The sequence below is a fragment of the Drosophila guanche genome, unplaced genomic scaffold (genome assembly GCF_900245975.1).
Source record: "Drosophila guanche unplaced genomic scaffold, DGUA_6, whole genome shotgun sequence".
Taxonomy (NCBI): Eukaryota; Metazoa; Arthropoda; class Insecta; order Diptera; family Drosophilidae; genus Drosophila; species Drosophila guanche.
Genome location: NW_022995747.1, coordinates 5,061,150 through 5,089,142, shown reverse-complemented (window position 1 = coordinate 5,089,142; position 27,993 = coordinate 5,061,150). Strand labels below are relative to the sequence as shown.

General features: G+C 45.7%; 1 protein-coding gene and 1 long non-coding RNA gene across 4 annotated transcripts; one reads left to right on the top strand and one right to left on the bottom strand.

Annotated features, from left to right (window-relative positions):
• The first annotated feature begins 905 nt into the window (after positions 1-905).
• LOC117582752 (zinc finger protein 1) lies at positions 906-27,813 on the top strand. The gene is made up of 5 exons (XM_034270696.1): positions 906-1,397; positions 10,626-10,789; positions 10,870-11,661; positions 22,106-24,308; positions 24,376-27,813. The coding sequence occupies exons 1-5, from the start codon at positions 1,298-1,300 to the stop codon at positions 24,567-24,569; spliced, it is 3,453 nt and encodes a 1,150-aa protein (XP_034126587.1). The 5' UTR covers positions 906-1,297; the 3' UTR covers positions 24,570-27,813.
• On the bottom strand, positions 17,261-21,921 carry LOC117582753. Of its 3 annotated transcripts, none has more exons than XR_004573743.1 (6): positions 21,344-21,921; positions 19,543-20,023; positions 19,326-19,424; positions 19,116-19,240; positions 18,909-19,050; positions 17,261-18,853 (listed from the first exon to the last, which is right to left on the bottom strand). It is a non-coding gene; the product is annotated as an uncharacterized LOC117582753 (long non-coding RNA). The 3 variants fall into 3 exon arrangements; XR_004573741.1 differs by having other exon boundaries at positions 17,262-18,853; positions 19,112-19,240; XR_004573742.1 differs by having other exon boundaries at positions 17,262-18,853; positions 19,112-19,240; positions 19,543-20,018.
• Positions 27,814-27,993: the final 180 nt, after the last annotated feature.

Genomic DNA, 27,993 nt, shown 5'->3' with positions numbered 1-27,993 from the left:
AGGGCAGGGGATTCACTTTGAAAAAGTTCCCTTTAACTTAAGCAAAAGTACAATAACCAAAAAGAATTCCCAGAATGAAAGGAAACAGTAGAAAAGATGATTAATCAAAGCTGTTCTTCAAACGGGCAAATATTTCTGTGCAGCTTACTTTAGAAATTAAAGGAAAAAATACTTTGCATTTAAGATTTCATAAGATTAATCCCTAAACGTTGATGTACGATAAAAATAAACGATTCATGATATGAAAATAACTATAAAATAATTCATTTATTAAAAACAAAGACATGTTTTGGCATGACTTTAATTAGAGAGCGAATGAAAACTGAATGGAAAAGTCCGTGAGTGAATAAAATACATAATAATACACAATAATTCTGCATTTGGGCAAATATTAATATAATTAAATCCGAGTTCTCATCCCAGCACGAAGCTCGTATTGCCCGTATTCCCCGTGCCCATATGTCACACCCTTACGTTGCTTGTGGTGTGGCTTACGTCATGATGCTACGGGAGGAGAGTGCTAACAGAGGGCTAACATTTACGATATTGCATTGGGAGAGCACCGTTACAGTTTCATTTACCGTTTCCGACTGTTAGCTGCTAAAATCTTTTGAAATTCAGAGAGCGACATCGTTCTGCTCAGCGTTCTGCTCTGGTGGTGGCTCAGGCACACACACACACATGCATAGAGAGACACTCACATAGATACAATATATGCATATACGGGGTGTTTCTCTCTGTCTTGCCTGCTATCCGCCCTGTGTGCCGTTGTGCGACTGTTGTTGGCTCTGGTTCTCTTCTCCCTCGTTTCACGTCGCACGAGACGAGGCGAATATAATCTGTAGACGACAACGACGACAACGACGACGAGGAGTATGCTATGGTCGAAACCAAACAGAAAGTCAGAATTCATTCAGACGTCGCGTCGGCAACACGCGCGCTGCTCCCCCTAGCGAAAAAAACACACACACAAAACACACAAAAACCGAACACCCAAATCCAACTCACAAAAATTCGTAATAAAATAATACGCGCAGCGCGTTCGCACCGCAGGCGTACAAGTTATAGAAAATCAAAGTGAATAATCCAAGAGAAATAATATCTGAGAGATAAACCAAGGGCCATCCAAACCATCCATCCCCAATGGCCGCTACAACACGTGTGTGCTATTCACCCAAGTGATCCAAAAGCAAATTCCCCCCCACAAATCCAAATAAAACAAAAAAAAACAGGAGAACTTCAGCGGAAGCGTAAACCCCCCAAAACAATAACGAATCACAGCAAAAAAGCATTCCAGATGTTGTCCTGCCTGGCGCCGTCGTCTACACGTTTTGGCCAAGAGGATAACAGCATCATACAGCAGAGCATGCCATCGTCCACAGCCTTCACAATGCAGTGTAAGTGTATCAGGTCCCGATCCAATGATCTGATCCTCCAGCAGCAAGCGATTCGAATGAGTCATGCAATCCCTTTGCTGCTGCTGCTGACACAGTCATTATTCAAATCAGAGTTTCGAATCAGACACAAAATATTGTCTATAAAATTTGTTTGTGTCATTATCAGCCTCTAAAGATGCAATTGAACTTTTAACTGTGTGTGTGTGTGTGTGTTGTATCTGTGTGTGTTTTGCTTTCTCGATTCATTCAAGATTTGCGCGCCAAAGCGTGTTCCCAAATGCAAAGCTTAGCAGTTTTCAAACGATCCAAAACAAAGCAGCCGAGTCGCCATCTTAGGCAACGGCACAAAGCGGACCAACCTCCTGTGTGGTCTCCTTACCTTCACAAAAAAGCGGGGGGAAACCATAAAAAGAAACAGAAAAACAATGCAGAAGATGGAGAAGAAGTTTGAGAGAATTAAGAAAAAACGACAGACTAAGGATCATGGCAAGGCATCGGATTACCTCCTACGCTACGAGAGTATTTTCCATGGAGTGTGTGGGTTGAGGGTTCCCTTCTGCTGAAGGTTTCGCTTGATCAGCAGCACAAAATACGTGGCAGTGCGAGGGATTTGTCCCCGAGATAGACAGAGCGGGAGAGAGAGGGGGAATGAGAGAGGAGACATCACACAGCCAATTGCAGGCACATTTCAATTTGATTTGTTGGCAAACGCCAACCACACTGCTTACGACTGCTCACGACTGCCTTGACTTGACGGCAATCTCCACCCACATCATGCGATGCCACATGCCACAGACACATTGTACCGGTACAGGTACATCCCCTAAAAAGCGACCACAAGTAGGAGGCGCCTACCACCTGCAATGGCAATGGCAACACACCTCAACCACCATTCAGGGTTTGAGTTTGAGGCATGCGCAGGCGAACAGGTAGAACCTGGCTTTACTTTACTGGTTTCCAACAAATAAAACCTGTTCTTCCTGGCCATATTGGTTGCCATTCAAGTGATACAAAAGATAAAACAGATGTGCGTTTGTGTGTGTGTGTGTGTCTAAACAAAGCATAAAACTGTCAGTGATCAGAGCTCATCATCATCATTAGCACACCAGAGGAAGAGAAAGAGAGCAGCCAGAGGGAAACCCATTAAGAGAAGGTGTGAAGAAACTAGAAATGAATTGAAAACTCTTAGCGGGAAATCAGGCAGTGTGTAGGGGGTGGTGAAAATGCAGCAATGGATGGCGCAACACGGCGATAGCTTCGGTTCTGTTTCGGTTTGACAATTGATAAGCCACCTAAAGATACGGATTAATTGCACATGTTCCACAAACACACCAACACAAAGGAAGGTTGTAAGGGGGGGAGGGGAGAACCACATCTTCTTAGACAAAAAACTATAAATTATAATTTATGGCTATTTAAGTAGGCAGCCACCGTGTGCCGTGGGTGGATCTCTAAAAGCCCTCGAACACGAGGCACAACAGATAGCAGATAGCGCTGCTAATCGATCAGCAGACGGCGCTGTCGGTGTCGTTGGCTGTGGCTGTGGCACAGGTTGGCCCACATATGTACGTGTACAGCTACAGTGTACAAATGTATCTATAGCCAGGGAGCCAGAGCCATAGCCCAGAGAGCCATAGACACGGTACACTTTTCCGGTTGTTGTGTTTCCGTTTGATGGCGCTGGGCAGCTGCGACCGCGATGGATATTAATCGCCAGATACACTGAAATTTCTGTTCCCAAAGAAGTAGTATCTATCTATCTATCTATCTATCTATCTATCTGGCTGTGTGGAAAGAATGTATCTTGTACTAATTTTCGCCTGGCGCATGGGGCGTGTGTTTTGTCGCATTTCGAAATTGCTCCAAAAGTCCATAAATCAAAGGCATTTTGCCATCGAGCGAGCATCGCAAAACCTGTCGCCTGCCGCTCTGCCGCTCTGCCTGTCTGCCCGCCTAGTTATCACCTAAGAAACGCCCCCAAAAAACACAACAAGCAAACAAAAAGTTATCTAATATTCGGGCAGGGAAGATACTCTGCAGGGCAGATCGAACTTTTGTTTGGGGGCCCTCTGAAATTAAACACTTATCTGACGTGCTGCATCTTTTGATTAGTGAAGAGTCCCTGTCCATCCCCAAAGGATGCGGCTACGCAGATACAATTCTAATTAATCATTTTGGAGGGTGCGCTGTCAGTGGATGTCAGTTTTATATGCTGGTGCTGTCGGTGCTTCCATTTATATAATTCCTCATTCTCAGCCTCAGCCTGCACGACTCAGGACAAACTTCAGGCCAAAAACTATCCGGCGAATGGCACGCAAAAATGATTAATCAACACAGGCGTGTGTCTACCTTAGAGATACTTTCACGGAGCATTCAGCCAGAGATACATTTCTTGTATTCCTGTGCTTTAAATTGCAATTGCTGCTGCATCAGGATCCTCCACAAAAGACAAACAAATAAACAGCTCGAAAAAAAAGAAGACTATAAATCAATGAGGGGAAAGTCCTCTTTGATATCCTGTAAGCCCGCTGTCTCTCTCTCTCTCCAGTTTCTCTTCAGTGTTCAACCTGCCGCAGCTTTGGGCAAATTATTTGCCACATTTTACTTTTATTTCACATTTTGTAGAAGCCCCAAAGTAAATTGTTTGCCAATATTTTTTGTTCTGCTGCTGCTGCACCCTTTGCCTGCCGCTTGTGCACACAATTGAAACAAAGATAACTTTGAAACAGTTGTAAAGTGAAAATTGCACGGAATCCAGTCGTTCCATGCAGCACCCACTCCTCCCGCCTGAAGCCTTTTCCTGCCTTTTGCAATTTTTGTGAATATTTTTTCTTATTTATTTAATGCCCCGCCGCACCACGAGACAACAATTCCTGGTCCTGGTTCTGGTTCTGTAGCTCCCAAAAAAAAAAGTTCCAAAAAATCGGGTGGCACAAACAAAGGGTCCACCTCCTCCCGTCCTACTGGTACAGCCAACTTCTCTCTGGAAAAAAAGGTGTTGCCAAAGGGCAGGCAAAATTGCAGCTACCGAAAAATAAAGGAGGAGCAGCTGCAGCAGCAGTGGTACGAGTACTCTGAAGGATGGGGCATGTGGCAGGCACAATTTAACATGTAAACGATTTTGGTTAACGGGCAGCAGGAGGCGGCACTGCCTGCCAAAGGGTTACAAAGGAGTGCGGGGGCAGCACCCTGCCCTTCTGATTGCCGTTCAATTGCAATAAATTTCGCACAATTGCACAATAATTGTTAAAAGTTTTAAATAAACAAAAAATAGTCAACATTTGTGGGGCAACTCTATTGTGGGGCACTGCACTGCGGAGCACAAAGGGGTAGAGTAATGGCAGCGGCAGTGGCAGAAAAAGTTTCAATTGCATGGAGGACTCGCTTTTTCCAACCCCTTCCTCTCACTCCCTTTATGTGGTACTACAGATAGATATGAATCGAGGCCGAAGTGAATATCAATTAGCCAAGTTAAGCTGAACTCTGGTTATACGTACACAAATTTCGCTTTAATTGAGAGACTTTTTACGTTACGTTGTTTGATATGTGAGCATAATTACTCATGCGGAATAATTGGATAAAAGATACTTTTAGTGAAGAAAAAATTTACATTTCCTAAAAACAAATATAATATATAAATAAATCCTATAAAATATCGTTACAAGATAGTAAATGCAAATTAAAGTTTTACATTTTACAGGCAACATTCTAAAAACCATTCCGCAAAATGTATCTTAAAGATACTCCATCAAAAACGTATCTTTTTGTGCTCAAAACACACATTTAATGAAACTGAAGTTGTCTATAATATTTGTATAGAAGTGGAAGTGCTTCTGCGAAAAGTATCTTGAAGATACTCTGTAGGCAAAAAGTATCTTCTACATTTATATCGATGTTTTATACATTTTCGAAGTATTCTTTGATGGGCAGACACTTGAAAGATGCTCGCAAATTCCTCTGACAAAGTATCTTGCACTGAAAATGTATCTGCACTAAATATTCGCTCACTTTTCTACGGTTCTGTGGCTTGCACTGAAGTTTTTCTACACCTTAGAGTGCCCCCTGCCCGTCTGTGGCATATTTCTCTAATTGCTTTCTGTGTGTGCCAACGCATCGCGGTGCCTGATGCCTCATGCCTCATGCCTCACCCCTCAAGTCTCAAGCAATTTCAAATGCAACTCCAATTTCAGGCCGTAGAACGCCCACACCCGACATCACACGCATTTCTGCATATTTTTTCAAGGTAAATCACAGAAATAGTCGGACCTGGGGCACATATGCTATATGCACAATGCTATCCCTGCCCCTGGTGTGCCCCTGTCGCTGTCCTGCCACACAGACCATATGTGTCAGACGAGGGATTGGCGCGGCAGGAGATGCCCAGAGTTTCAGTCTCTCGTGTGGCAGGGACACGAACACGGACACGGCTCGCTTGGCTATTAAAATTTCACACTCAGCAAAGCAAAATGTGCTACAAATAAAATAAACGTGGCTGCCTGCAAGCAGCAACGGTGCAACGTGCATCATGCAGCATGCAGCGTGCAGCATCGCCCTGGCTGTACAAATAAATAAAAGTAAAGGGCAACTCTCATTCGCTCGCTCGCTCCCTTTCTGCCTGCCATCTCCTCCCGATAGGATGCCCCGACAGTCTCTATTTATAGGAGCCGCAGTCTGCAGGCCCCGACTGCCTGCCGCAGCCACTGCACCTTTGCCTCTGCCACTTGAGGGGCATTGCAAGCACCTTTGTGCCCATTCGTATGAATGGAAGGGAGAGCGCAGCGGAGCGGGGCAGAGACCAGGGCCAAAGGTGCCACCAAAGTGGAGAGATACCTCTCTAGGTAGAGCAGCCAATTCCAAATTTAGAGACCGATTATGGGACTGCCCGGCCATATGCCATATGCCGCTCATGTGCTCGCTCTCTTCGAGTGGCACTTGAGAAGTCCACCATGGAGACAATGGAGGAGGATGAGGATGGGCTTGTGGAAGGTTAGCAATCGATAAGCTATTTGCACAGAGGCAGCGATCCTTTATCGATTACTCGAAACTCCGCCCTGGCATAAACAAATCGCGACTTCCCACAGGTGTTTGCTTACAGCTCCTATGTCTATGCCGATAAGGTACTCCATTCCTGGAAGCTAGGCCATTCCTAGAAGGTACTATGAGTAGGAGAGCCTTCCCACAGGTTTTCGCTTACAAAAATGTGTGAATAATTAATGAAACACAACAGCAGTGGAGGAGCAGTGCAGTGGGGTGTGGGGCTAGTACTCGATTCGTGTCTGATGGTGTCATTTTTCAACTGGCAATTAGCTAAGTAGTGTGCTTTTCGCACTCGCACTCGCTATCCATTCCAATTCATTTCAATCGCATTTGCAGTGGCGGAATTTATTTCATAAATATGCTAAAACAACGTTCATTGACTGCAAATGAGTGCAGAGCAGCGTTCGGATCGGGTCTGTTTATAATTAAGTGCTAAAATTTATGTTTATTTGCATTAAATATCATCAGCATCAGCATCAGCATCAGCATCAGCCGCAACCGCACCTGCCACCCAGGGAGGCGCCACCTGTCCTCCATTTGTCTGCAACTGCGTCAGCAATTTCTCCTAAACAATTAGACATCCGCACCCGTGTACCTCACCTGATAGCCAGGGGGGGAAAAGTGTCAACGGTTTGAATTTCCGTTGCGTCTGTCGTTCTGTTTGACAATCGGCTGTCATTGAAATATTAAAAAACACTTTGGGTGCCCCACTGTCACTAGAATTTTCTCTGAAGAAAATCAAGGGGCGAAATGTCTGGCACAGGTATAAATTAAATGTGTGGAAAATGGTCTCCCATTTGCATGGCAAAAGCAACAGCCAAGGCACAGAGGCAAAGGCAAAAGCAAGAGAAAGGCAGAAAGGCAGAAATAAATAAATTTGCATTAGCCGGGCTTAGTCGAAATATGTCTGGCTAATAAAAGTTGGCTATAAAAAAGGCACATAAAATTAGTGGGTGCCACAGATACACGGATGTCTCTAGTGATGTCTAGTATGCTGTGTGTGCAGATAGATAGATACAAATGTATCTTTCAGCAAAGCAAACCAAACATTCGGTTGGGATATTTTCCCCATTGATTTATGCCGCCATCCCATCTACGTATTATTTATAATATTTACCCCATCTGCCACGTATCCTCCCCCACTAACCACCTCCCATCCCCGCAGTGGCTATTTCTGTGTGCGCGTGTTGAATGCCGCACAGGTGAACCAACAACAACAGCAGCAGCCACAGGCAAAGATACAGATACAAGTAAAACTACAACAAACACTTGACACCGTTCCAGCGGATTTCACTCTGATGAAAGCCCTGCCAGATTTTGATTGCTTTTTGGCAAGCGTGTGGCCCCACATAAATTATATCGTCTGAAAGATAATGTCCTACAAAATGAAATAAAACTCATCTCCTACCAAAGTGAAAAACATTTGAGTTGTTCGGTTTGTTTTGGTTTTGGTTTTACTATTTTAAAATTATAGAAATGATCCCAGAAAGAGGAGTATGCAAACAGTATTCCCTCTACAATTCATTTGGGAAAACTAAATTCAGTTTAAATTTCTTTTGGGGTCCTTCAATGTCTTAGAGCAGGTGTTCTGGTTCCTTGATTTTTGCAGTTCCTTGCCATATTTTAAAGTTTTTCTCATAGCTTCTGCCATCTTTCTGTCTCATCCAACCATTTACGATCTACTGCAGCCATCTTTCCTTGTATTCCTTGGTATTTTGTAGGGCTATTCCCCATGTACCTGCTCTGTAGAGTAGCTCTCACTTTCTTTAGGTTAATATTGCCTATGACTTTGGCACATTTCAAGCAATTCTCTTTGAGCAATTCATCTTCCACTTCTCCACTCTTTTTCTCCCAGTCTTTCTCTATGTTCCTCTCTGGTCTGTTCTGTTCTGTTATGTTCTGCACTATCAATCAACTTCAATTGGTTCGCGTTAAGCGCAAAATAGTTGAAAGACACAGGAGGAGAAGGCGGTCGAGGAGGAGACAGCAGAGGTACAGCCTCGGAGAGCAAAAACTGAAAGTCGAAACCGAAATAAACAAACCATTCAAAAATGTGCTCAGTTCCCAAAGAACACACACAAAAAAACCACAAAAAATTCCTTCATTTCGATGGGGATAAATCAGGGGGAGCATGAATTGAAATTAATTTGCGGGACACTTTCAATATCTCGATCTCGATATCTGGGTACCGCTTACGTTGGAAAAGCGGCGGTGCAAATTGCAGATGAAAAAAAAGTGTAAAAACCAAATTGTTTATGGATCCGCCTCAGCCCATCTCCTTCTACTCCTCCCCGCCGCCTTTTGGGGCAGCGATTGCGTTAATAATTCCGATTTCGCGTCGTGTTGGTTATGACAAAAATTGATTGAGCTAAATGAGCGGGTGACACACTTGTTGACGCGCACTGTCGTCCCCCCGCTCCCTGCCCCTCTCCTGTGCAACCGATAGAGCATTATGCTGATGAAACTGACTGTAGGGCCATTAAAAAAAATAGTGTGTCTGCGCAGCGTCCCTCTCGCATTTTTACAGCTTTTAATAAAAATGTCATTAGGCAGAAGGAAGGGAATAAATTTCGAATTAAAATTATTAACTCTGGCGAGTGGCTGCGCTGGACCACTGGAAAATATAGAAATTATCTCTCTCTCTCTCTCTCTGGTTCTTTGATGGATGACTTTTAATGTCTTGTCCCACTGTCAGCTGTTCCCTTTGATTGCATTTAATGGATTCTTAAGTGGCAACAAAAAATAAAAGGAAAGGAAAGGTGGGTGGAAGAACTTGTGCCCTAAATATGGAAAGTTTCTGTGCTGCAACTATAATCTGTGATCCAATGGCTAATATACATATATTTCCATCATAAATCTGCCTTCTTTTATTGGTTTCTTTTGATCGCTTTGCTAAAGAAATGTTACTACTGAATGTTTTCTCCATGATCTTGTTCAGATTTGATCAACTTTGTACCATCATTATCTTAATTATTTTCCCCACACTGTGCATCTATTTGTCTGACTTCTTTCCATCATTTACGAGTAGTAAGACCCGCATCTTTCCTTTGCAATCAAACTGTATCGAAATCAATTAACATTCCCTTCCCTTTGCAACTATAATAAAAAGTGAAAACGTGCAATGAACTTTTTGATATCTGACGCTTGACCGCCATCCCTCAGATACTCATGCAGCAGTTGCAGATACGCAGAGGCACAAGGAGAAAGGTACAACTCCACGCAGTATGGACTGTGTGGAGCGAGGAGAGACTTCATTAATTTCCCAGCCCGCCTGCCCCTATAAGAGAGGGTCTGTTGTTTCTCTTGTCCCTGTTTCCCACTCTGCGAATGCCTTCCCCCTCTCCCCATGCAGCAGTTAATTGGCTTAAATTAAGGTAGCGTTCAAATGCGAACAAAGACTCTGCTCTGTCGCTGTGTGGGATACAGAAACTCCATTTTGTGGAGGAGTCTCTGCTGTGGTGTGGGGATACGTTCAGCTACCTTCTTGGCAATCTTTCAGATACAAACTTGAGAAAGAGAGAGAGAGAGAGAGACAAACAAGCCATTGCTGGAACAAAGCAATCTGCTTCTTGTGATCCGATCCGATCCGATCCACACTCACTCTTTCTTTCTCTCTGTGTACGCGCCGACTCTTTCTCGCGATCTGTGCTCTCTCTTACTCACTCAGTGTGTAGCTGCCTCCATCTCTTTCTCTTTCTACCCCCTTGGACATGCTTGAACGCGTTTCATAAACTGATTAAAGCAACTCTTCTGTTGCTGCTGCTTGCTGCTTCTACTCTGCTCTGCCGTCTTTTTCTTGGATCTTCAGCTCTTCTCAAGTGTTTTGGTGTTTGTGTGCGTTGTTTCTCCATCTCTTCTCCTTTACTCGTTCTTCTTGCTGTGTTTTCTTTTCTTTGGTTGTTTCTCTGGCTGATTGGCATCGCCATGAGATCATCGCCTTACGTGGAACCATCCATCGCAGCCATTGCGTGGAAGGAAAGGAATGGCAGGGAGGGGCCTGCAGAAGTTGATTTGCCACGAAATTAAGTTGATCCCCAGGGCCCTTGGGGGATCCTCTGCCGCTCCACGTCTCTGCCAATATCTGTGGCTGCTCTTTGTTTGGCACTCCCTCTCGTTTCTTTGCGTTTCATTTTGTTAAACGAACTGACAGTTAATTTGTTCTCTTTTCTTCTGTTATGTTTTCCTTTGCAGTTCCCTCTTTGGCTTCCAGTCTGCACCACCACCAGGCACCGCACAGCAAGCCGAGCAATGGCTCCGGCGTTGGCAGCCAGGAGCAGCACGCACAGCCAGGTGTCTCCGTTGATGATTTCCTGGTCAAGTGCACGCAGTGCCACAAACGCTTCACAGAGTTTCAGGTAAGTCTTTAAAGACCTCAAACCCTCCCCTTCCTCATAGAGTTCCCCCTCTATATTGTAATTTCTCCCTCCCATTGCAGTCCCTCAGCGAACACATTGCCAGCGAGCATCCGCACGATAAGCTGAACTTTGAGGCGAGTCGCGGCTCCAGCGGCGCTGTGCAGCCGGAGAGCGATGCCGAGGATGAGCAGAGCAATCTGAGTGGCAGCCGCTATGCCAAGTCCCCTGCGACCAACACCACCACCCATGCCAACCCCAGCAACAACAACAACAGCGATCTGGCCAAGAACCACAACAACAACAACAACAACAGCAACAGCAGTAAGCTCTCACCCATGTGCTCGCCCGGATCGGGGGGTCCCGCCGCAGATCTCTTTGCCCACCTCTCACACGGAACCCCGCCCCAGCTGCCACCCCACCTGCACGCTCAGTTCATGGCTGCCGCCGCTTTGGCCATGCAATCGGCACGCTCCGTCAGCTCCTCCGCCAGTTCGCCCAACAGTCACCATCACCAGCAGCAGTCGCACCACCACCAGCAACAGCAACAGCACCACCAGCAGCAGCATCAGCACCTCCTCCAGCAACAGCAACAGTCGCAGCAGCAACAGCAGCAGCAGCAGATGGCCATGCAGCAGCTGCTGCCGCCACAGCTACCGGGGAGCAACAGCAGCGTGGGCAGCAATTCCGCCTACGATCTGGATCTGAGTGCCCCACGATCCACCTCCAGTCCGGGCTCCACCACGGGCGACCTGAGCGGCGCCTACCCCTGCATGCAATGCACCGCCGCCTTCAGCAGTCGCGAGCAGCTGGAGCAGCACGAGCTCCTCCACTCGCCCACTGGGGGCCAGCCTACGGCACAAAATGTCTCTCAGGTGAGTCTCTTCGAATGTTAAGGGAGGATCTATTAGAGATTTTATCTTTAAAGCTACAAAATGTCTTTATAATTGTATAAATATTCGAGTCAGGAACACATTACATCCATTTGAATAGTGTTTTCCCTTTCGCACAAACCGATGACTAAAGAAAGAACTGTAAAGATTTGTTCTTGGAAATTGATAAGCAACATTACCTCCACCTCCCCACTCTTCCACTCCCCATCAATCTCCGCTGCCTGTACATAATGTACATAATGTGCTTACGTGTTAAAGTTCGTGGATCGTTACTCATGTGTACCGTAATCAGACCACAGAAGAGGTCCAGGGCTCTGGCCCCGCTTGATCTTTGAGCGCACACACACAGAGAGAGATCACGTTGAATACAATGCGTGGGCTTTGTTCTTGGTTAACGGGAAATGAGCAAACGATAACGGGACAACGGGCAACGGTGCCAAGTACAGAGTCACATACGGAATCAGAATCGAGTAAACCTTATGCCCATATGCATGTGGGTACGATTCTCGCCCACGTTTCCTGTTGACAAATCAAAACATAAAACAGTACTCTGACCAGGACCAGATAAAGGGGGGAAATCTTTCACAATACTCGTGTGTAATCGTACAAAATTAAAGAATCTCTACGTTCCGTTTTTTTCGTATTTAAGAAATAATTATTACTTATCGTTCTTGAGGTTTTTCCCTGCACTCGAGGGGTTCGAGGGAATTAAAGACTGACTTTTTTTGTGTGTTGTTATCAGTAAAAGGCAGAAAAAAGAACACAACACAACGGCCATAATAAACTATGATAAAGAACAGCAGAGGGAGAGAGAGACAGAGAGAGAGAGAGCGAAACACACATAAAAATAAAACGTAGGCGTTTACCAGTAACCCAGAACACGCGAACACTGCGGAGAAGGAGAGAAAATAGTAAAAACGTAAATTCCCCAATGGCCATGGAACGATGACGATGACGCGACATACACAGAGTCAGAGGTTGGGGGGGGAAACGACTGAGAACTGGAGAGACAGAGAGAGGCCATAAAGTCAGAGTGTGTGCGAGTGAGTGACCCGTTATATCTGACTTTGTATGGTGTGTGCTCTCTCTCTTTCTCTCACCGTAACTCCCAATTGTGCAGTTGTTGTTTCTGTGCTAGGCCTAGACCACAGTCTGGTCTGCCATTGTGATAAGGCATTAAAATAAATGTTGCTACAGGCCGTAGACCTGATAACAAACACTCACACACCGCACACACCTCCCCTTTCCAGTCATAACTTTGTGTTTCTTTTTTTTTCCTTGTCCTTCTACTTCAACGTCGTCGACGTCTTCGACGCCATCTTTCACATCATACATACTCTGAAGAACAGTAAAAAACAAAACTGAGACTCGCCTTCACACACGATAAGGAGTAGTGGGAGAGTGAGAGCGGGGCAGGCAGGGGAGCAGGGGAAACAGGTTCACCTTGGAGTCGAGTCGAGTCGGTGAACAGCCTACAAACCCCGAACCGAACCGAGCCCAAGGGCTATTAAAGCCACATAAATTATAATTTTGTTGCATTCCACATCCCCACATCCCCACACTCGAGCTCGTACCATCTTCCATCCTCTTTATCGCTACATGCTCCATCCACATTCTCCGTCATATATCGCATCGCCCATCCTCCGACCAACTCCTTCCAAGTTCTGGTCATAAATTCATATGGCTAGTTTGTTGTTGTTTCTGCTGTTTTTTCGCCTTCTTTTACCTTCCATATACATATAGAAATCCATGGGATGGATGGATGGATGGAAGAAACAGAGGAGCGAAATGAAAAAGTTTGCCTCCCCGGCTACAAAAGTCAATTTTGGGCCGAGACCAAAAAAAAAAACGAAGTGATATGATATGGGGCTTGGGTTTTTTGTTTTTGTTTTCATTTTTTTGTGACTGGTGCGAATACAGTGGTTAGTGCTTCGAGGGAACTGTACATGTTCGAGTTCTCTCAGTGACTCCTCTTCACGTGCAAACACTGTACTGACTCCTGTCCTGTACTTACTGTCCGTTATTAATATTTACCTAAGCACCCCGTTGAATGCCACACACACGAGAGGGAGAGCGAAAAAGCTAATAAAGTACGGTCCACTCATCTGATGATGGTATGAGGCACGTTTATGAGTTGCAACTCTTTCCAGCTTGCAACATCACTGCTGTAGGTTGCATCCATCCATCTTTGCTCCGCTCTTTAGCGGGTTGCATATAATTTACGGCTTTGTTAATGACATTTAAACATTTAAACACATGCGAAAAAGGCCAAAATGGCAACAACACAGCACCAGCCACACATTTGACACATGGCAAACTACAGTGCCCCCTCATGCCACATGCCACATGCCACATGCCCCCTGGCCCCAGTGGCTCCCTCACACACTCCAGGAGCCGAACAAACCAATTATAATTGATGTGGCACATTGCATTTATTTAATATTGTTGGCCATTGGCTTTACACGTGTTCGCCGTATTAAATTATTATGTGTGAAAACAATTAATTATGCGGCAAACAAAAAGCAGAACAGAGAGCGCACAGTGCAAGAAATAACAATAATACCAATAAAAGTCAGACGAAAAGGGAGCTGGGGAATAAAAACAGATTGCTCATTATGGAAATCACGCCCAAAACTCACAAAAGTAGGCAACAAAGTGGCATCCCGATAATTATATCCTGGCATGAAAGGGTATGCTGATTAGTGGCAGATGTTGGCAAAGCAGAGGAGAAGGTATTTTATATCTAGCCGGAATTTTGCCCCAAAAAGTAATGACAGAAATCGGATCAAAATTTCATATTCGAATGACTATAACCCATAACAATCACAATGCACCTTCCAGGGTATCAATCGTTGTCAGCCTCCAAAGTCTAGCCTTTAATTCTTCTTTTATTGAAAAGGCATTAAAAATGGCCCCGTACTGACCGCAGGCGTTGACAGGATGTGTGGGCCATGTGGGTCGCCCGATTCTCATTGAGAGCCAACATTGTTGATGCAACATTTAACATTTGTTGTTAAGGTCAACATCATTAAGCGGAGAGCGGAGAACGGAGAGAGACAGGAGGGCAGGGAGCCAGAAGCCAGAAGCCAGGGCAGGAGGCAGTAGATCTGACAGGAGAGCAAATGGCAGCCCATAAATTATGGCTCAAAAAACCAGAGACCGAGAACGGGGCTGGAGGTGGCCTGGCAAACTTTCAACAGAAAAAGTGCAGCAATTAAATATTTGCTTAACTGCAGACACACCCATATAGTGGCGCAGGGAGAGGACGGGGACGTGCAAACAGTTGCAACTTTTTGGCCACAATTCATTTGGTGGGTTGTTGCCACCTTTCTGGCCCATCACCACAAACTGAGGGCAAGGCAACCCGTGGGGTCTGGGGCGTGGACAATTCAAATTGAAAAATTATATGCACTTTAGGTGCGAGTGCTGGCCCATCGCAGGGATACAGGACACGAACTCGGACTCTATATATCTCTCGCTCACTCTCTGTCTCTCTCTGTGGCAGTCGCCGTCTCGGCGCCGCCGCTTGACGAACAGCGAGTGAAAAATTAATAGCAATTTATTCAAGTCCCTCCTCCTCTGGCAAGCAACCCCCAGCAGCAATCCTTCCAGCGAACCGCTTTTAAATGTATTTTTATGTATTTCTGCGGACACTGGTAAGGTCAAGGGTTCACACACGATGGGGACTCGCAGTTAAAAGTTTAAAAATTATTCGCAATTAAAGCAAACAAATTAAACAACTTTCCCATGCAACGTGGCTGTGGCTGTGGCTGTGCCTGTAAACTGAAGTTACAAATGGATTGCCTTTTGCCTCGGAATACATTTCACATAATTATAATTAGAGCAGATAATTGATGCTCTCCGTTTGGTAATGCATCCATTTCCACTTGAGATTCGAGGAAACCCTAAAAAATAAGAGAGTTTTAGTTTTAGGAGGGGAAGAAGTCATTCAACTATTCCTTCTGTCAGGAGGTAATTTACATTACCATTCTCTCTCTCCGCACATCATCATCATCATCATTGGGAGTTCCTGCGTCTTCCACTTCCTATGGGATACACCTGCACATTCCTTAGACACGTAGTGCCAGTGCCGCACACATGTCAAAACCCCACCCTGCCCCAAGACACTGTCTCTCTCTCTCTCTCTCTGAGTTCTTTGTTTTTTTTTGTGGATGAATTTTAAGTTACTCCTGAGATTTATATCAACTTTCACCGTGAGGGCCATAAATTATGTGGCGTTCGTTTCGTTTCACATGGAAATTCCACAGACATTTCCCTAGACCCCAGTTCAGTTCTCTCAGCGCTGGAGATGCCAGTCCGCCGGTCCCGTGGGTTTTTTCACTCGTGACGTTTATTGTGCGGTTGTTACTTGATATGTTTAATGAGAAATGTGATGTCTTGGGGGATTGCTGGAGAAAGCCGAGCAGTACATGCAATATCGCTAGAGAGAGAAAAAGTGAGCAGAGCAGAGCACTTGACATTTCATTGGGCAGTTTTCTTGTTGATTGTTGTCCCAATGGTAGATGGAACATCACTCTTTAAAAAGGTTTGTTTAAAAGCAGCGCTCGAGCTGTCTTTAGTTCAAGCATTTCAAATCAGAATTCGCACTTTCTGCTGCAAATATTTGATTACAATTCTGATTAAAAATGAATTCCATTTAAATGTGATAACATTAACGATTCAGGTTGAAACAGATTACAGCGCTGGCAGTAGATTACCACTAAAACTCGACGTATTTTGACATTAAACAGGTATTTCCCTTGAAAGAAAAAAACCATTTCGTGCATTTTTCCCAGTTTCGAGTGGAAAATATTTGCTGCGAAATTGATTGTCGCAGCTGTTGGCTGGCAAAAGAAAAAGGAAAATCATAATTTTTCCACGACACGTTTCCCTAATTTCCCTCGACCCACATTTCTCAGTCTCGCCGTCTCTCAATCTCTCATCTCTCAGTGGGCTTTTATCAAAAGTGATAAATTTAATTTATTCAGCAGCGCCGCCTAATTTATGTTTTCCTAATACGCAACTAATTTCGCCAGGTCTTTCTCCCGTTGTCTCTTGAGAGAAAATTGTGGAGAACCGAACCAGAACTGAACAGAGATCCCCCCACACTCGCCCCATTCAAAGAAAAACGTTTTATTTATAAACAATTAAATTTGATTTGTCGCTGGCTGAAACACAGATTTTGGTTTCAACAGTTAAATTTACAGATGATTTATGGTGAAATAATAATATTAAATCCCCCAGTGAAAGTTCTTTCTCTCTCTCTCTCTCTCTCTCTGGGCCATAAAATATTGAGAAATGCGGCAGTGTGGGCCATAAAGATGAAACCGCAGCAATGGCTAAAAGTATTTCCCTGTTAATGCTCCTCGTGTTAATCAATTTCTTTCCATTTCCTTCCATTCCCCAATGGCCGGAATGAATGTGCTTCTCAGGGTCCAAAGACAGCCGCAGAACCGAACCGAACCGAACCGAACAGAGAAGAAGAAAGCATCTCTCAAAGAAGATCCTCCTCCTCTTCTTTCCGGCCTGACACGAAAGTTAATGAACTTTCGCTGTTCGCTGTGCGAAATACGTAATAAATAAATACACAAATTAACCCAGCCTCAAGTCAGACTCTGGCTTCCACCGGAGAGCTTTCGGTGCGTTCCGATAACCCCACGAGAGAGATGATTGATCTCTGATTCCTCGAGGTACTACAATTAGTTCGGGTTTCTATATCTCTCTCTCTCTCTCACTCCCTCTCTCTATCTTGCTCTGTCGCAAGGTAGTACGTCAATGGCTCAAGTGGAAATTCATTCATTCCGTGTAGTAGTAGCTCCTACGCGTAATCTCGGTTCGGTCGCATCCAATTTTGTTCCATTTTGTTAGTCGTATTCCATTCGCGCAGCTGCCAGCAGTAGTCAGAGGCAGGCGATAAGCCAGAAATTGGGTCGCGTTTCGCTATAAAGCAGTTAGATGTCCGTTCCGACATTATTATGTTCGTTCGTATCGTCCTCTCTTTCGTTTCATCTTTTTGCGCTAAACATTTCTGTGTGGCGTCGTTAATAATGTTTTTTTTTTTTTCGTTTTCTTTCGCTGCTTCGTTGACCTCAAAACAAAATAAAATAGAATAAAACAAAAACATAAGCAGAGGCAGAAGCAGAAAAAAAACTTTGAGCTTGTCGCTTGTTGTTATTTTTGTTTACGCATTTCGTCAGGCGACAGGTGCGTTTCTATATCTATCAGATTTGTACATCATTATATCTACATGTGTATATAGCTAATACAGTACGTTTCATAGAGCTAAAGAGGCTGGAGGAATTCTAAATGAAAACATTAAGCAATGAAATCGGTTATTTGCCTCGCGAAATTAGCTCTAGAAAGCGATCGATCGTATCAGTAAATGCCACAAATTGACTCAAGTTCGTTTCAGTAAATCTTTTAAGGGTGCCAAAGATCTTATATTTTTGAAACGCACAGCATTCGTTCCCCCTGACATCGGTGGGTACGAGCATTTTGTCAACGATGTTCTGGGGTTGTCACTTTAAAAGCCCAGAGTGATCTCCCTTTGGTCGATCATCTTTTACAGCCAATTATGTGCGCTATTATGGCCAAATTCCCATGTCACTCACTGCATAAAGCATTTTCACCGAATAATCGTGAAATACGTTCACAAATTAGCTCTCTGTCGCTCTGTCAAGACATTATCTATGTATATCCATGGTTGGTCTGTGTGTCTGTGCGGTTGGGGATTGGGAGGAGGTTGCTGGTGCTCTTTCATTTGATTTGTCTATTAGTGAGGCGGGGGGGAGGACCTCAGTGCTCTAGACCAGACGCCCACCTACGTTGCGTTATAATTATAGCCAAAGGCTTGTCGCCTGCAATTAACCAGGCATGCCCGCCCGCCCGGGTAGCCGTTGGACCCGCGCTGGACCCGCGCAGACGGATCCATGCCAGAATCGTTTAAGTTGATGGGCGCTTTGAAGCGATCTAATGTGTGGTCCGTGGCGGGTCTATGGCAGTTGATAGCTTCTTCCGCTTTCAGATTTCGCTGATTTTTCACGAACCTCACGTTCAGGCTGATAAGAAATGGGTGGGTAGGAGGAGTGATGATAAGCAAAATCCGTATGCCGCTGAAGCAATGAACCTTTTTCTGTGTGTCACCTGATGTGATCAGTCTACGTAGAACGTCTTTCTGCAACGATAGAGAAGCGTTAGATTTTGTTTACCAACATTGCTAATCCGCAAACCTATCGCATTCCGGCCCTGATCCCCTAACAAGTTGTTTACGCGCGGTACACACTCGCTCTGATCGATTGAGATCCCGTTTCTTATCAGCAGCATGCAAATACCCCGAAAATTCGTGGAAGGTGCTCCGAAATACTTTTCCATCTGAAATGAGATTCCATTAATTAGGCAGAGGAGGGAGCGAGACCACACTATACATACATACATACACATGTAGATGAACGCACGTGTGCGCCTGCTTATCGAAGCTAAGGCCACCGGGGGGGTCAGACTGTACCTTGTGCCCAGCCGCTCGAGTGGCGATCCCGCGTAATTGCTTAACCATGCGCTCCCACTGAAATGGATGGGAATGCTTAGTGGAATCAATCAATTTTCCAACTTTAGCTCAAGTGCTTTAGCTCTCCCCCTAAAACACTAACCGTGCACTTGAGTCATGCCGCAGTCAGTCAGTCAACCCCTGGGACCCCTGGGCATCTTCGTGGGGGCATTGTTAAAGGTAGCTTCAATTGGCATTTCCGCTGTCAGTCCATCACAAATACATATAACAATATAATACAAACAATAAAGCGCATAAGAAGAATCCAAATCGGCTGACGCATCCACAAAATGGAGCACCACTCAGAGAGTGCGGCTTACCTTTTGTAACGTGTTCACATCCACATGGCATCCACTGTAGGCGTAGTAGTAGTACGGCTGTACGGCTGTACGGCTGTACGGCTGGGCTGCCATTTTCATTTTCATTTCACTTTGCTTTGCGTTACATTTAATTGATAACGACGACGAAGCGACAACAAAGCGCTTCCATTGTGTGTGAATCTGCGGTTTAATGCCCGCTCTAGAGGTACTCGCTGCGCTGCTCTGCGTTCGTAGGTAGGCGTATCACAAATAAACGATTGCGGTGTTCGCTGCGGTGCGGTGTGTGCGGCGACAACCTGATTAAGCCGCTCAGTGAGTGGGCCAGAGCGAGAGGCAGATAGCGTGACTTCGAAGATAACGGGTTTCGGTATGCTAGTGTGTGAGTGCAACAGGTAGCCATGCTGGTTTTTTGACTCTCTTTACACACTTTGCTTCGTTACCTGAAGACAAATGATACATGAATGGTGGCACTCGCTCTGCACTGAAAGAAAGTGTGACGTCAAAAATCAGTCAAAGAGAACACTAAAATGAATGAAAATCAGGTAAAATAACAAAGGAAACGGAAATTTTTGTTGCTTTTCCGGCCATTTAGTATTAGCGCAGAACAGGCACGCCCTCCCAACCTCCTGCACAGCCGGCGCCGCTCACATTTCACTCAAATGAAAAATCCCATTGTGGGAAAAACCATTTTCCGTTGTTTTTTAACACACATCACAAACACAAATTAGGCCCCAGGGCTCGTCACCGCCACAGCCCATGCACGCTTTATGGGCGTATAAATGTATTATTTTTTTCCACTTGCTGAACAAATAAACACAGTGTCACGTTAATGTACAAACTAATTAGGTGGGGATAGTTTTTGGATGGCTGTTGGACCCAGCCCACCGAAGAGGGGCATTCTGATCTCATCTCGAGTTTAAATTGATGATTATGACTAATAGGTTGGCCGCAAGGCCCGTTAATTGAAATTCATGCCAAAGCCCTGGGTTCTGAGTAACCCCGCGTCGAGCCAAAGTCCGAAATTGTATTTGCAAAGACAAAGGCCAGGCCTGTGCACAGGCAGCGGCTGAATAATAAGGACTGTGTGTGTGTGTGTGTCTGTGCGATCGACAATGTCATGAACTTTGCAACAATTTAATAAATATTTTAATGGGGCAAAATATTGAAAAGCAGCAAAGGTGAGCAGCACTTTCCAGCAATGGATGGATGGGAAAGTTCATTGCCTTAACGGTAAACAAAACACATGCACACGATCCGAGAGTGGAAGCGGGAGAAAAACACGTGTTGCCATATGTCCGCAAAGTGCCGCAAATCTTTCAACGCAGCAGCTAAGTGGAGGAGGATGCGCCACCCAACCCCTGCACTATGTGGCGGCTCCACTTTCCCTTTCACACACACAATGTTTCGTTAGGCTCCACCTTTGGGCCGGAGATGGAAGGCAGATGCAACGCGGCTGCATTTTTGACGAGTTCAATTTGTAGCCAAACAAATCAAACGCAAAGCACAAACAAAATGCATTTGATTTGCATCAGCTGTTGAAACATTTTCATTTGATTTGATTTGATCTCGCTTTTGTTTATTTCCACACACTTTTGTTAATGTTTTCTTTGTCGCGTATTCATTCCCAATTTCCACTCTTTCCTCTTTCCTACTCTGCAGCAGCACCAGCAGCAGCTGAGCGCAGCTTGCTGTCTTGCGGTCCTTATCTTGCTCTCTCGCTCTTACACGGTCGCGTGGGGTATTTTCGTAGTTTACTTCTTATCCACCTTTCGCTTCTGTTCTTGTTGTTACTCCACCTTACCTCCACGTTCGCCCTCTGACGATCAGCGGTGCGCACTGTTTTCTGCTGTTGTCCTCGTTCCCGGCTCTCATTTCGGTCTCGTTTCGCGCTGTGCGCGCATGAATTTCTGTTCTGTTTGATTGAAGTTGTTTTTTTTGCATTATTTCCCGGTTTTATAGTATTTCGCGGGTCAAAAAATATCACAAAATATCGCATTTACGACTCCTGCCGCAAGCAGACGCGCGGGTACTGCTGTGGCTGCTTTTGATTTCTGATTTGTGTGTTTTTGCGTCTCTGGCTTTGCCTTGAAACAAATTAGAAAGCCGTTAAATTTCAAGCAAATAAATACATTTGTTGTTTTAAACAGTTTTTATTACCTGTGCCTTGGTGTTCGTTTCTCTTTCGCTCTCTGTGTCTTCGTTTTGCATGTGTGTGCGTGTGCATGTGGCCTCGAAATAGAGAAGAAACAAAACAAAAATGACAGCGGTTGCTGCTGCTTTTATGCCAGCGTCAACGCAACAAAAAGAGATGACCACCAAGAACGTTTTCAAAAGGGTTACACATGCGGGGGAACAGGCAAGAAATAGTTTTTAAGAAAAGGTAGAGCGAATATGCGTAATAGCAATATTTGACAATGTAAAATGTAAAAATCTATCTTGGAACTAGAAGAGTGTAACTTCTTTTTGACACCCACCATTTCACTATCTTTGGACATGTCTAGACATGTTTGGGTAGCAATAGCACACAATATAACCATCTCCCTCTATCTCTTGCGTTTTGCAGACTTGCCGTATCTGCCACAAAGCCTTCGCGAATGTCTACCGCCTGCAACGGCACATGATCAGCCACGATGAGTCGGCGCTGCTACGAAAATTCAAGTGCAAGGAGTGCGACAAGGCGTTCAAGTTCAAGCACCACCTGAAGGAGCATGTGCGCATCCATTCCGGCGAGAAGCCCTTCGGCTGCGACAACTGCGGCAAGCGTTTCTCGCACTCTGGCAGCTTCTCCTCCCACATGACCTCCAAGAAGTGCATCAGCATGGGCCTGAAGCTAAACAACAATCGGGCGCTGCTCAAGCGCCTGGAGAAGAGTCCTGGCTCCGGGCCCCGCCGTTCGCCTTCGGACCTGCAAGGCCCCAAAAACGGTGCCGGAAAGATGTCTGATCAGCAGTCCCTGCCTCCACTGCCCAATCCCATGATCTACTTTGCCGGCGAGGCACAAGCGCAGGCTGCGGCCGCTAATGGAGCCCCTCCACCGTTCTACCCTAACTACATGAATGCTGCCCTGCTGGCCTTCCCCAATCCCTTCATGGCAGCGGCCCTGGACCCCCGCGTCCACCCCTACAGCATACAGCGGCTCCTGGAGCTGACGGCCGCCGGACAACAGCAGCAACAACAACAGCAGCAGCAGCGCGAGGAACGCGAGGAGCGGGAGCAGCACGAAGAGCCTGCGACGCCGGAGGAGCCAAAGCTGGTCATGGACATCGACGAGGCTGAGGCCAAGGAGCGTTTGGTGCCACAGGCGAGCCCGCAAACCATGCCAGAGGAGATTGAACCGGTTGTTGCCGTGGCCACAACTCCCATCAAGCAGGAGACCAGCCGAGAGCCCACCCCACTCCCGGAGAGTGCACCGCCTTCGCCCAAGTCATTTAAGCAAGAGCAGGAGGAGCCTCGCTCCCTGGAGGAGGATCAGCCCATGGAATCGACTCAACCTGAAGCAACTGCCTCTTCCCCCAACAATACCCCCGTCGAGCTGCGGTGCAGTCGATGCGACAAGCAGTTCAATCACCACACAGAGCTGGTGCAGCACGAGAAGGTTCTCTGCGGCCTGATCAAGGAGGAGCTGGAGCAGCACTACCACCAGCAGCAGCACCAACAGCAGCAGCACCAACAGCTACAGCAGCATGAACAACTCCAGCATCAGCAGCAGCAGGCATCCTTTGCGCTGCCCTCTGCCAGCGAGGATGACGACGAGGAGGAGGAGCGCGAGAACGACAATGACGCAGAGCAGCGTCCAGACAGCAACGAGCGCAAGGTGCGCGTCCGCACGGCCATTAACGAGGAGCAGCAGCAGCAGCTGAAGCAGCACTACGCGCTCAATGCGCGGCCGAGTCGCGACGAGTTCCGAATGATTGCCGCCCGCCTCCAGTTGGATCCACGCGTGGTCCAGGTATGGTTCCAAAACAATCGCTCACGAGAGCGAAAGATGCAGAGCTATGCGAGTGTCCACACGACAGCCCCAGCCACCAACGAAGTGCCCACCACTCCGGTTTCCAGCCGTCCCACAACCGAGGATCAGCCCCTGGATCTGTCCGTGAAGCGTGACTCCTTGACGCCCAAGAGCGACCACTCCGCCGTGTACGGATTGCCCCAGCAACAGGCTGCCGGACAGCCAGCACCCGCCGACTTCCAGGAGGCCATCAACCTGAGCCGCAAGTTCTCCAGTTCGGCCTCCATGTCGCCAGCCTCGCTTTCGCCCTCGTCGGGTGCCTCTCTGCAGCAATCCTCTGCAGCTGCCGCCGCCGCAGCTGCAGCGCTCTGGCCATTTGGCGGCCCGCCTCCGTCGCCGCCCAGCCAGCACGAGGCCACGTCCGCCCAGCACTGCTCTACGCCGCGCGGTGGCCAGGCCTTCCCTGGACTCCAGTACATGCTGCCAATGCAGCGACTGCCCATGGAGGCGCTCTTCCAGATGCGCCCTGGCGGCGAGTACGCCCCCAATCCCCTGATGAACAGTATTAAGATGCCCGACTTCCGTGGCACCAGCCTCAGTCCGGGCGGCTCCGAGAAGCGCTCCTGGCGTGACGATGACTCGCGCATCTCCCACGAGGACGACTTTGGCAACGGCCTGATGCCGCCCAAGCCACGCCGAGGCAAGGCCGAAACCCACGGGCATGCCGGGGATCCGGATCTGCCATTCGTCTGCGACCAGTGCGATAAGGCTTTTGCCAAGCAGAGCTCCCTGGCGAGGCACAAGTACGAGCATTCCGGTGAGTATTCCCCCCCTAGAGATATTCCGAACCGAACCCTTGACTAACCTTCTTTATCGTTTTGTAGGTCAACGACCCTACCAGTGCATGGACTGCCCGAAGGCCTTCAAGCACAAGCATCACCTGACGGAGCACAAGCGTCTGCATAGCGGGGAGAAGCCCTTTCAGTGCTCCAAGTGCCTGAAGCGCTTCTCCCATTCGGGAAGCTACAGCCAGCACATGAACCACCGCTACTCCTACTGCAAGCCATACAGGGAATAGGTAAGCGACACCTCAGTGCCGCCCACCTGCGCCTCAGCAGCCGCCTCAGGAACGGGGCCACCGGCGCCCAGCGGTCGCCGTGGTCGCGGCCAGTCAACCGCCGCCCGTTCCCAGGCCAGCAGCAGCACTTACCCGCCGCATCCACATCCGCACCAGCATCCACATCAGCACCAGCATCAGCATCCACTGGCGGCTATGGCCGCCTTTCAGCAGCAACAGCAAAGGATGCACCAACAGCAGCAACAGCATCAGCGTCTGTCCTGGCCACCGTCCGTGCCTGGTGCTGGAGTGATGCTGCCACCACCATCCAATCAACAACAACAGCAGCAGCAACAGCGTCCCACGGCGCCGCCACCACCTCTGCTTTCGGGCTCAGGATTTGGGCAGCCGCCACCGCAGTTCTTTCACCATGCCGGCCTGCTGCCACCGCCTCCACCACCAGCCCCAACATCGGGGGCGGGAAATGTGCGATTCGCTGCACCACCAACGCCGCCCTCGGGCGTTCCGTCCCACGGCGCCTTTGATTTCTTCAATGCCAAAATGTTGCTACACTAGGCACGCGCGGTGGGTGTCTTTGCTAGCCGCGAAACGGTAGTGGCGACGGGTGCGTGTCCCGGCTTCAACCTACAATAACCGCTAAATGTGAACGATAACAGTGGTCGTTAACAGTGCACTTACATGCTGTACTTAAGAAAAACAGAAACAAAAAACCGAAATGAAACAGAAATCTCAAAAATGTGCAGGAACACGTAGAAGGAGATAGAGTGCACCCTAGACAGAGACAGAGCGATAGATGAGATATTTTTTATAGAAATATAAACGAAAAGAAGGAAGAAGGAGGAAAGGAGAGAGCTTGATCGAATCCAAGAAGAGCAGGAGGAGAAGAAACCTTTCGTTGGAGCGAATTTATTATTATTATTTTACAATGTTGCATCCATTTTGTTTTTAGTATTTGCTTAGTTTAACATCATTTTGTTTTTAGTTTACCGCCTAAGTTCTGGCCAGTTTTTGGCCAGTGCCCAAACCCAACCCCATCCCGAACTCCCTGCCCCATTTGATATACATGCATAGAGTGTATCTATATTTTTGTATACTATATTTATGTATAGTTTCCCCAGTACCAAGTACTGCAGAATACTCAGAAGTACTTTAGTTTCCACTCCTTGATGGAATAAATGTTTATTTCTTATAGTTTTTACATCGGTTTATATCGTTTATGTTTAAGCGTTCGAGCCAGGATGGGTTACCTACCATTTGCATTCAATTCCTCAAAAAAACACACAGAAAACTTCCGGACCAAACAAACAGATTATGAACCACAGACAATATCCCCGAGGACTCAAAAGTATTACCCCCAGCGTGAAAACTGTATTAAAGACCCTAAGAACCCTCCCCTCTTCAGATGGAAAACCCACCGCTTGCAGCGCGTTTCAAGCTCTTCTACTTAAGGCATACCACCCCCTATTATAATCCTCTCGAATTACGCTTCTAACCCGCCACCACCACCGCTCGAATCATCGATACAGAGAGAGGTTGAGAGAGAACACACCTACTAGATCATTCCATTCGGCCAGAGGTGAGGCTCCCACACTCGAAGGGGGTCTCTCTCATGGGTCGCCTCATGCATTTAGGCCTTCTGCCGGGCTGCTGCTAAAGAACACCCCACTAAAACTACAACTAAAACTAAAGCTAACTCTAAACTAAACCACAACTAATATTTAATATATATACGAACCTAAACCTAAACCTACAACTAAAGTTAAACGAAAACAAAAAGTTAATTTGGCCTTATTAAAGATTATTTAACAATTAAAACATTTAAAAAGTTTAGCCTGTAAAATAAGAAGAAAAAACCAAAAACCTTTGGAAAAGTCTCGCAGAAAAGTAGTAGGAAAATTCCAAGAAAAACCAAAATAAGATTAACCATAAAAAAGTGTTTGCCATGACAATAAATTTATATAATGTAAAAGATAATGCTTTCGATTCTAGCTCAAATTTCAACTTCAATTCTAATCGTTTTCCACCTCAGCCTGCGCCTCCGCACAAATATAATTCTATAATTACGTAATCCAACACAAATATGTACACAAAAAAGGTTTCCCAAACAACGAACATTTTCTTTGTCCTAGGATTTTCTTGCTTTTCCACAGACCTCCCCAAACAAAAAAAATGAGAACAAGAAGAACTCACAAAAAAATGCATTTAATACTTAATTCATTTTTATATATTTGTATTTTAACTGAAGGATCGATCGGTGGCAGGATCGAAGGATATATATATATATATGTGTATATACATATATTTTTTGTAAATTATTTCGCCAAAACACAAAGCTAGAGAATCCAAAAAACAAAACCCAAAACAAAGCGCAGATTTCGGAAATGAAAACAGAGCCCGCAAAAGTTTTAGCATAAATTTAACAATAATTACTATTACTACCAATGAATACTTAGCCTAGTTAAAGCCCCCCAACTTCCCCTTACTCCCACGCCCTTAACAAGAACAAAATGTTAACTTAAAAATTTAAACTAAAGAAACGAAAAAAAAAAACTTACTTTTAAGCGCAAATATTTTGTGGTTTGTGATGGGAGTCGACGGATATTTGCACTCTAGGGCCTTATATGAGATACACAAAACACACACGATTGTTAGTTATTTAAAGGATAATGGATAAACACTTAATGGAAAGGATTGAGAGCCTTGCATCGTTTTTACTATATACCTATATGTTCCAAACTACTACCTTGTTTTCTACTTCCCCAACTATCCCCCAAAGAACACTCTCTGTTAAAGTTGTTTCACCCTCAAACACACACACACTCTTTATGTAAATAAGCCACAGATATAGTATATACAGATATATATATGTATATGTATGTGTAGGATATATACGGAGCAGAAAGCAGTCGAATGTATTATTTGTTTTATTTGTATGTTCAACAATAGAGCGATCCCTAAATTAAGCGAAAGCCAAGCCTAAGCATCAAATGTTCATTTTTTAATTGCTCTACAGAGAACACCCGCTAAAAGAAACACCCAAGAAAAGAATACACTAAAAGAGAGTTGAAAGAGATAGATAGAGAGAGATAACGATTCAGATAACTTATATTTCAAATATTACGCATAAATGTATTTTAATCAAAGTAAGCAAACAAAAACGAACGATTCAATGATTCAATGGATAAAAAACATGCATTCATATAAATGAATAAAACCTTTTTGTCTTGATACATTTACAAAAAAACAAAACAATTATTATAATTATTAAATTTACAATGTGAAAATAATAAACACAAAAAAAAAAAATGAAATTATTAAAATTTAAAACAAAAGATTTCTTATTTTCGGACAGCGTCATATGGAATGGGATTAAAATATGGTTTCGGAAATGCTTTGGTGGTGCAGCAGTTTTAAGTATTCTCCA

Coding starts and splice junctions, on each gene's coding strand:
- LOC117582752 (XM_034270696.1), top strand. CDS start 1,298: ATGTTGTCCTGCCTGGCGCCGTCGTCTACACGTTTTGGCCAAGAGGAT. Junction 1,398..10,625: donor CACAGCCTTCACAATGCAGT/GTAAGTGTATCA, acceptor TTTCCTTTGCAG/TTCCCTCTTTGGCTTCCAGT. Junction 24,309..24,375: donor GCACAAGTACGAGCATTCCG/GTGAGTATTCCC, acceptor ATCGTTTTGTAG/GTCAACGACCCTACCAGTGC.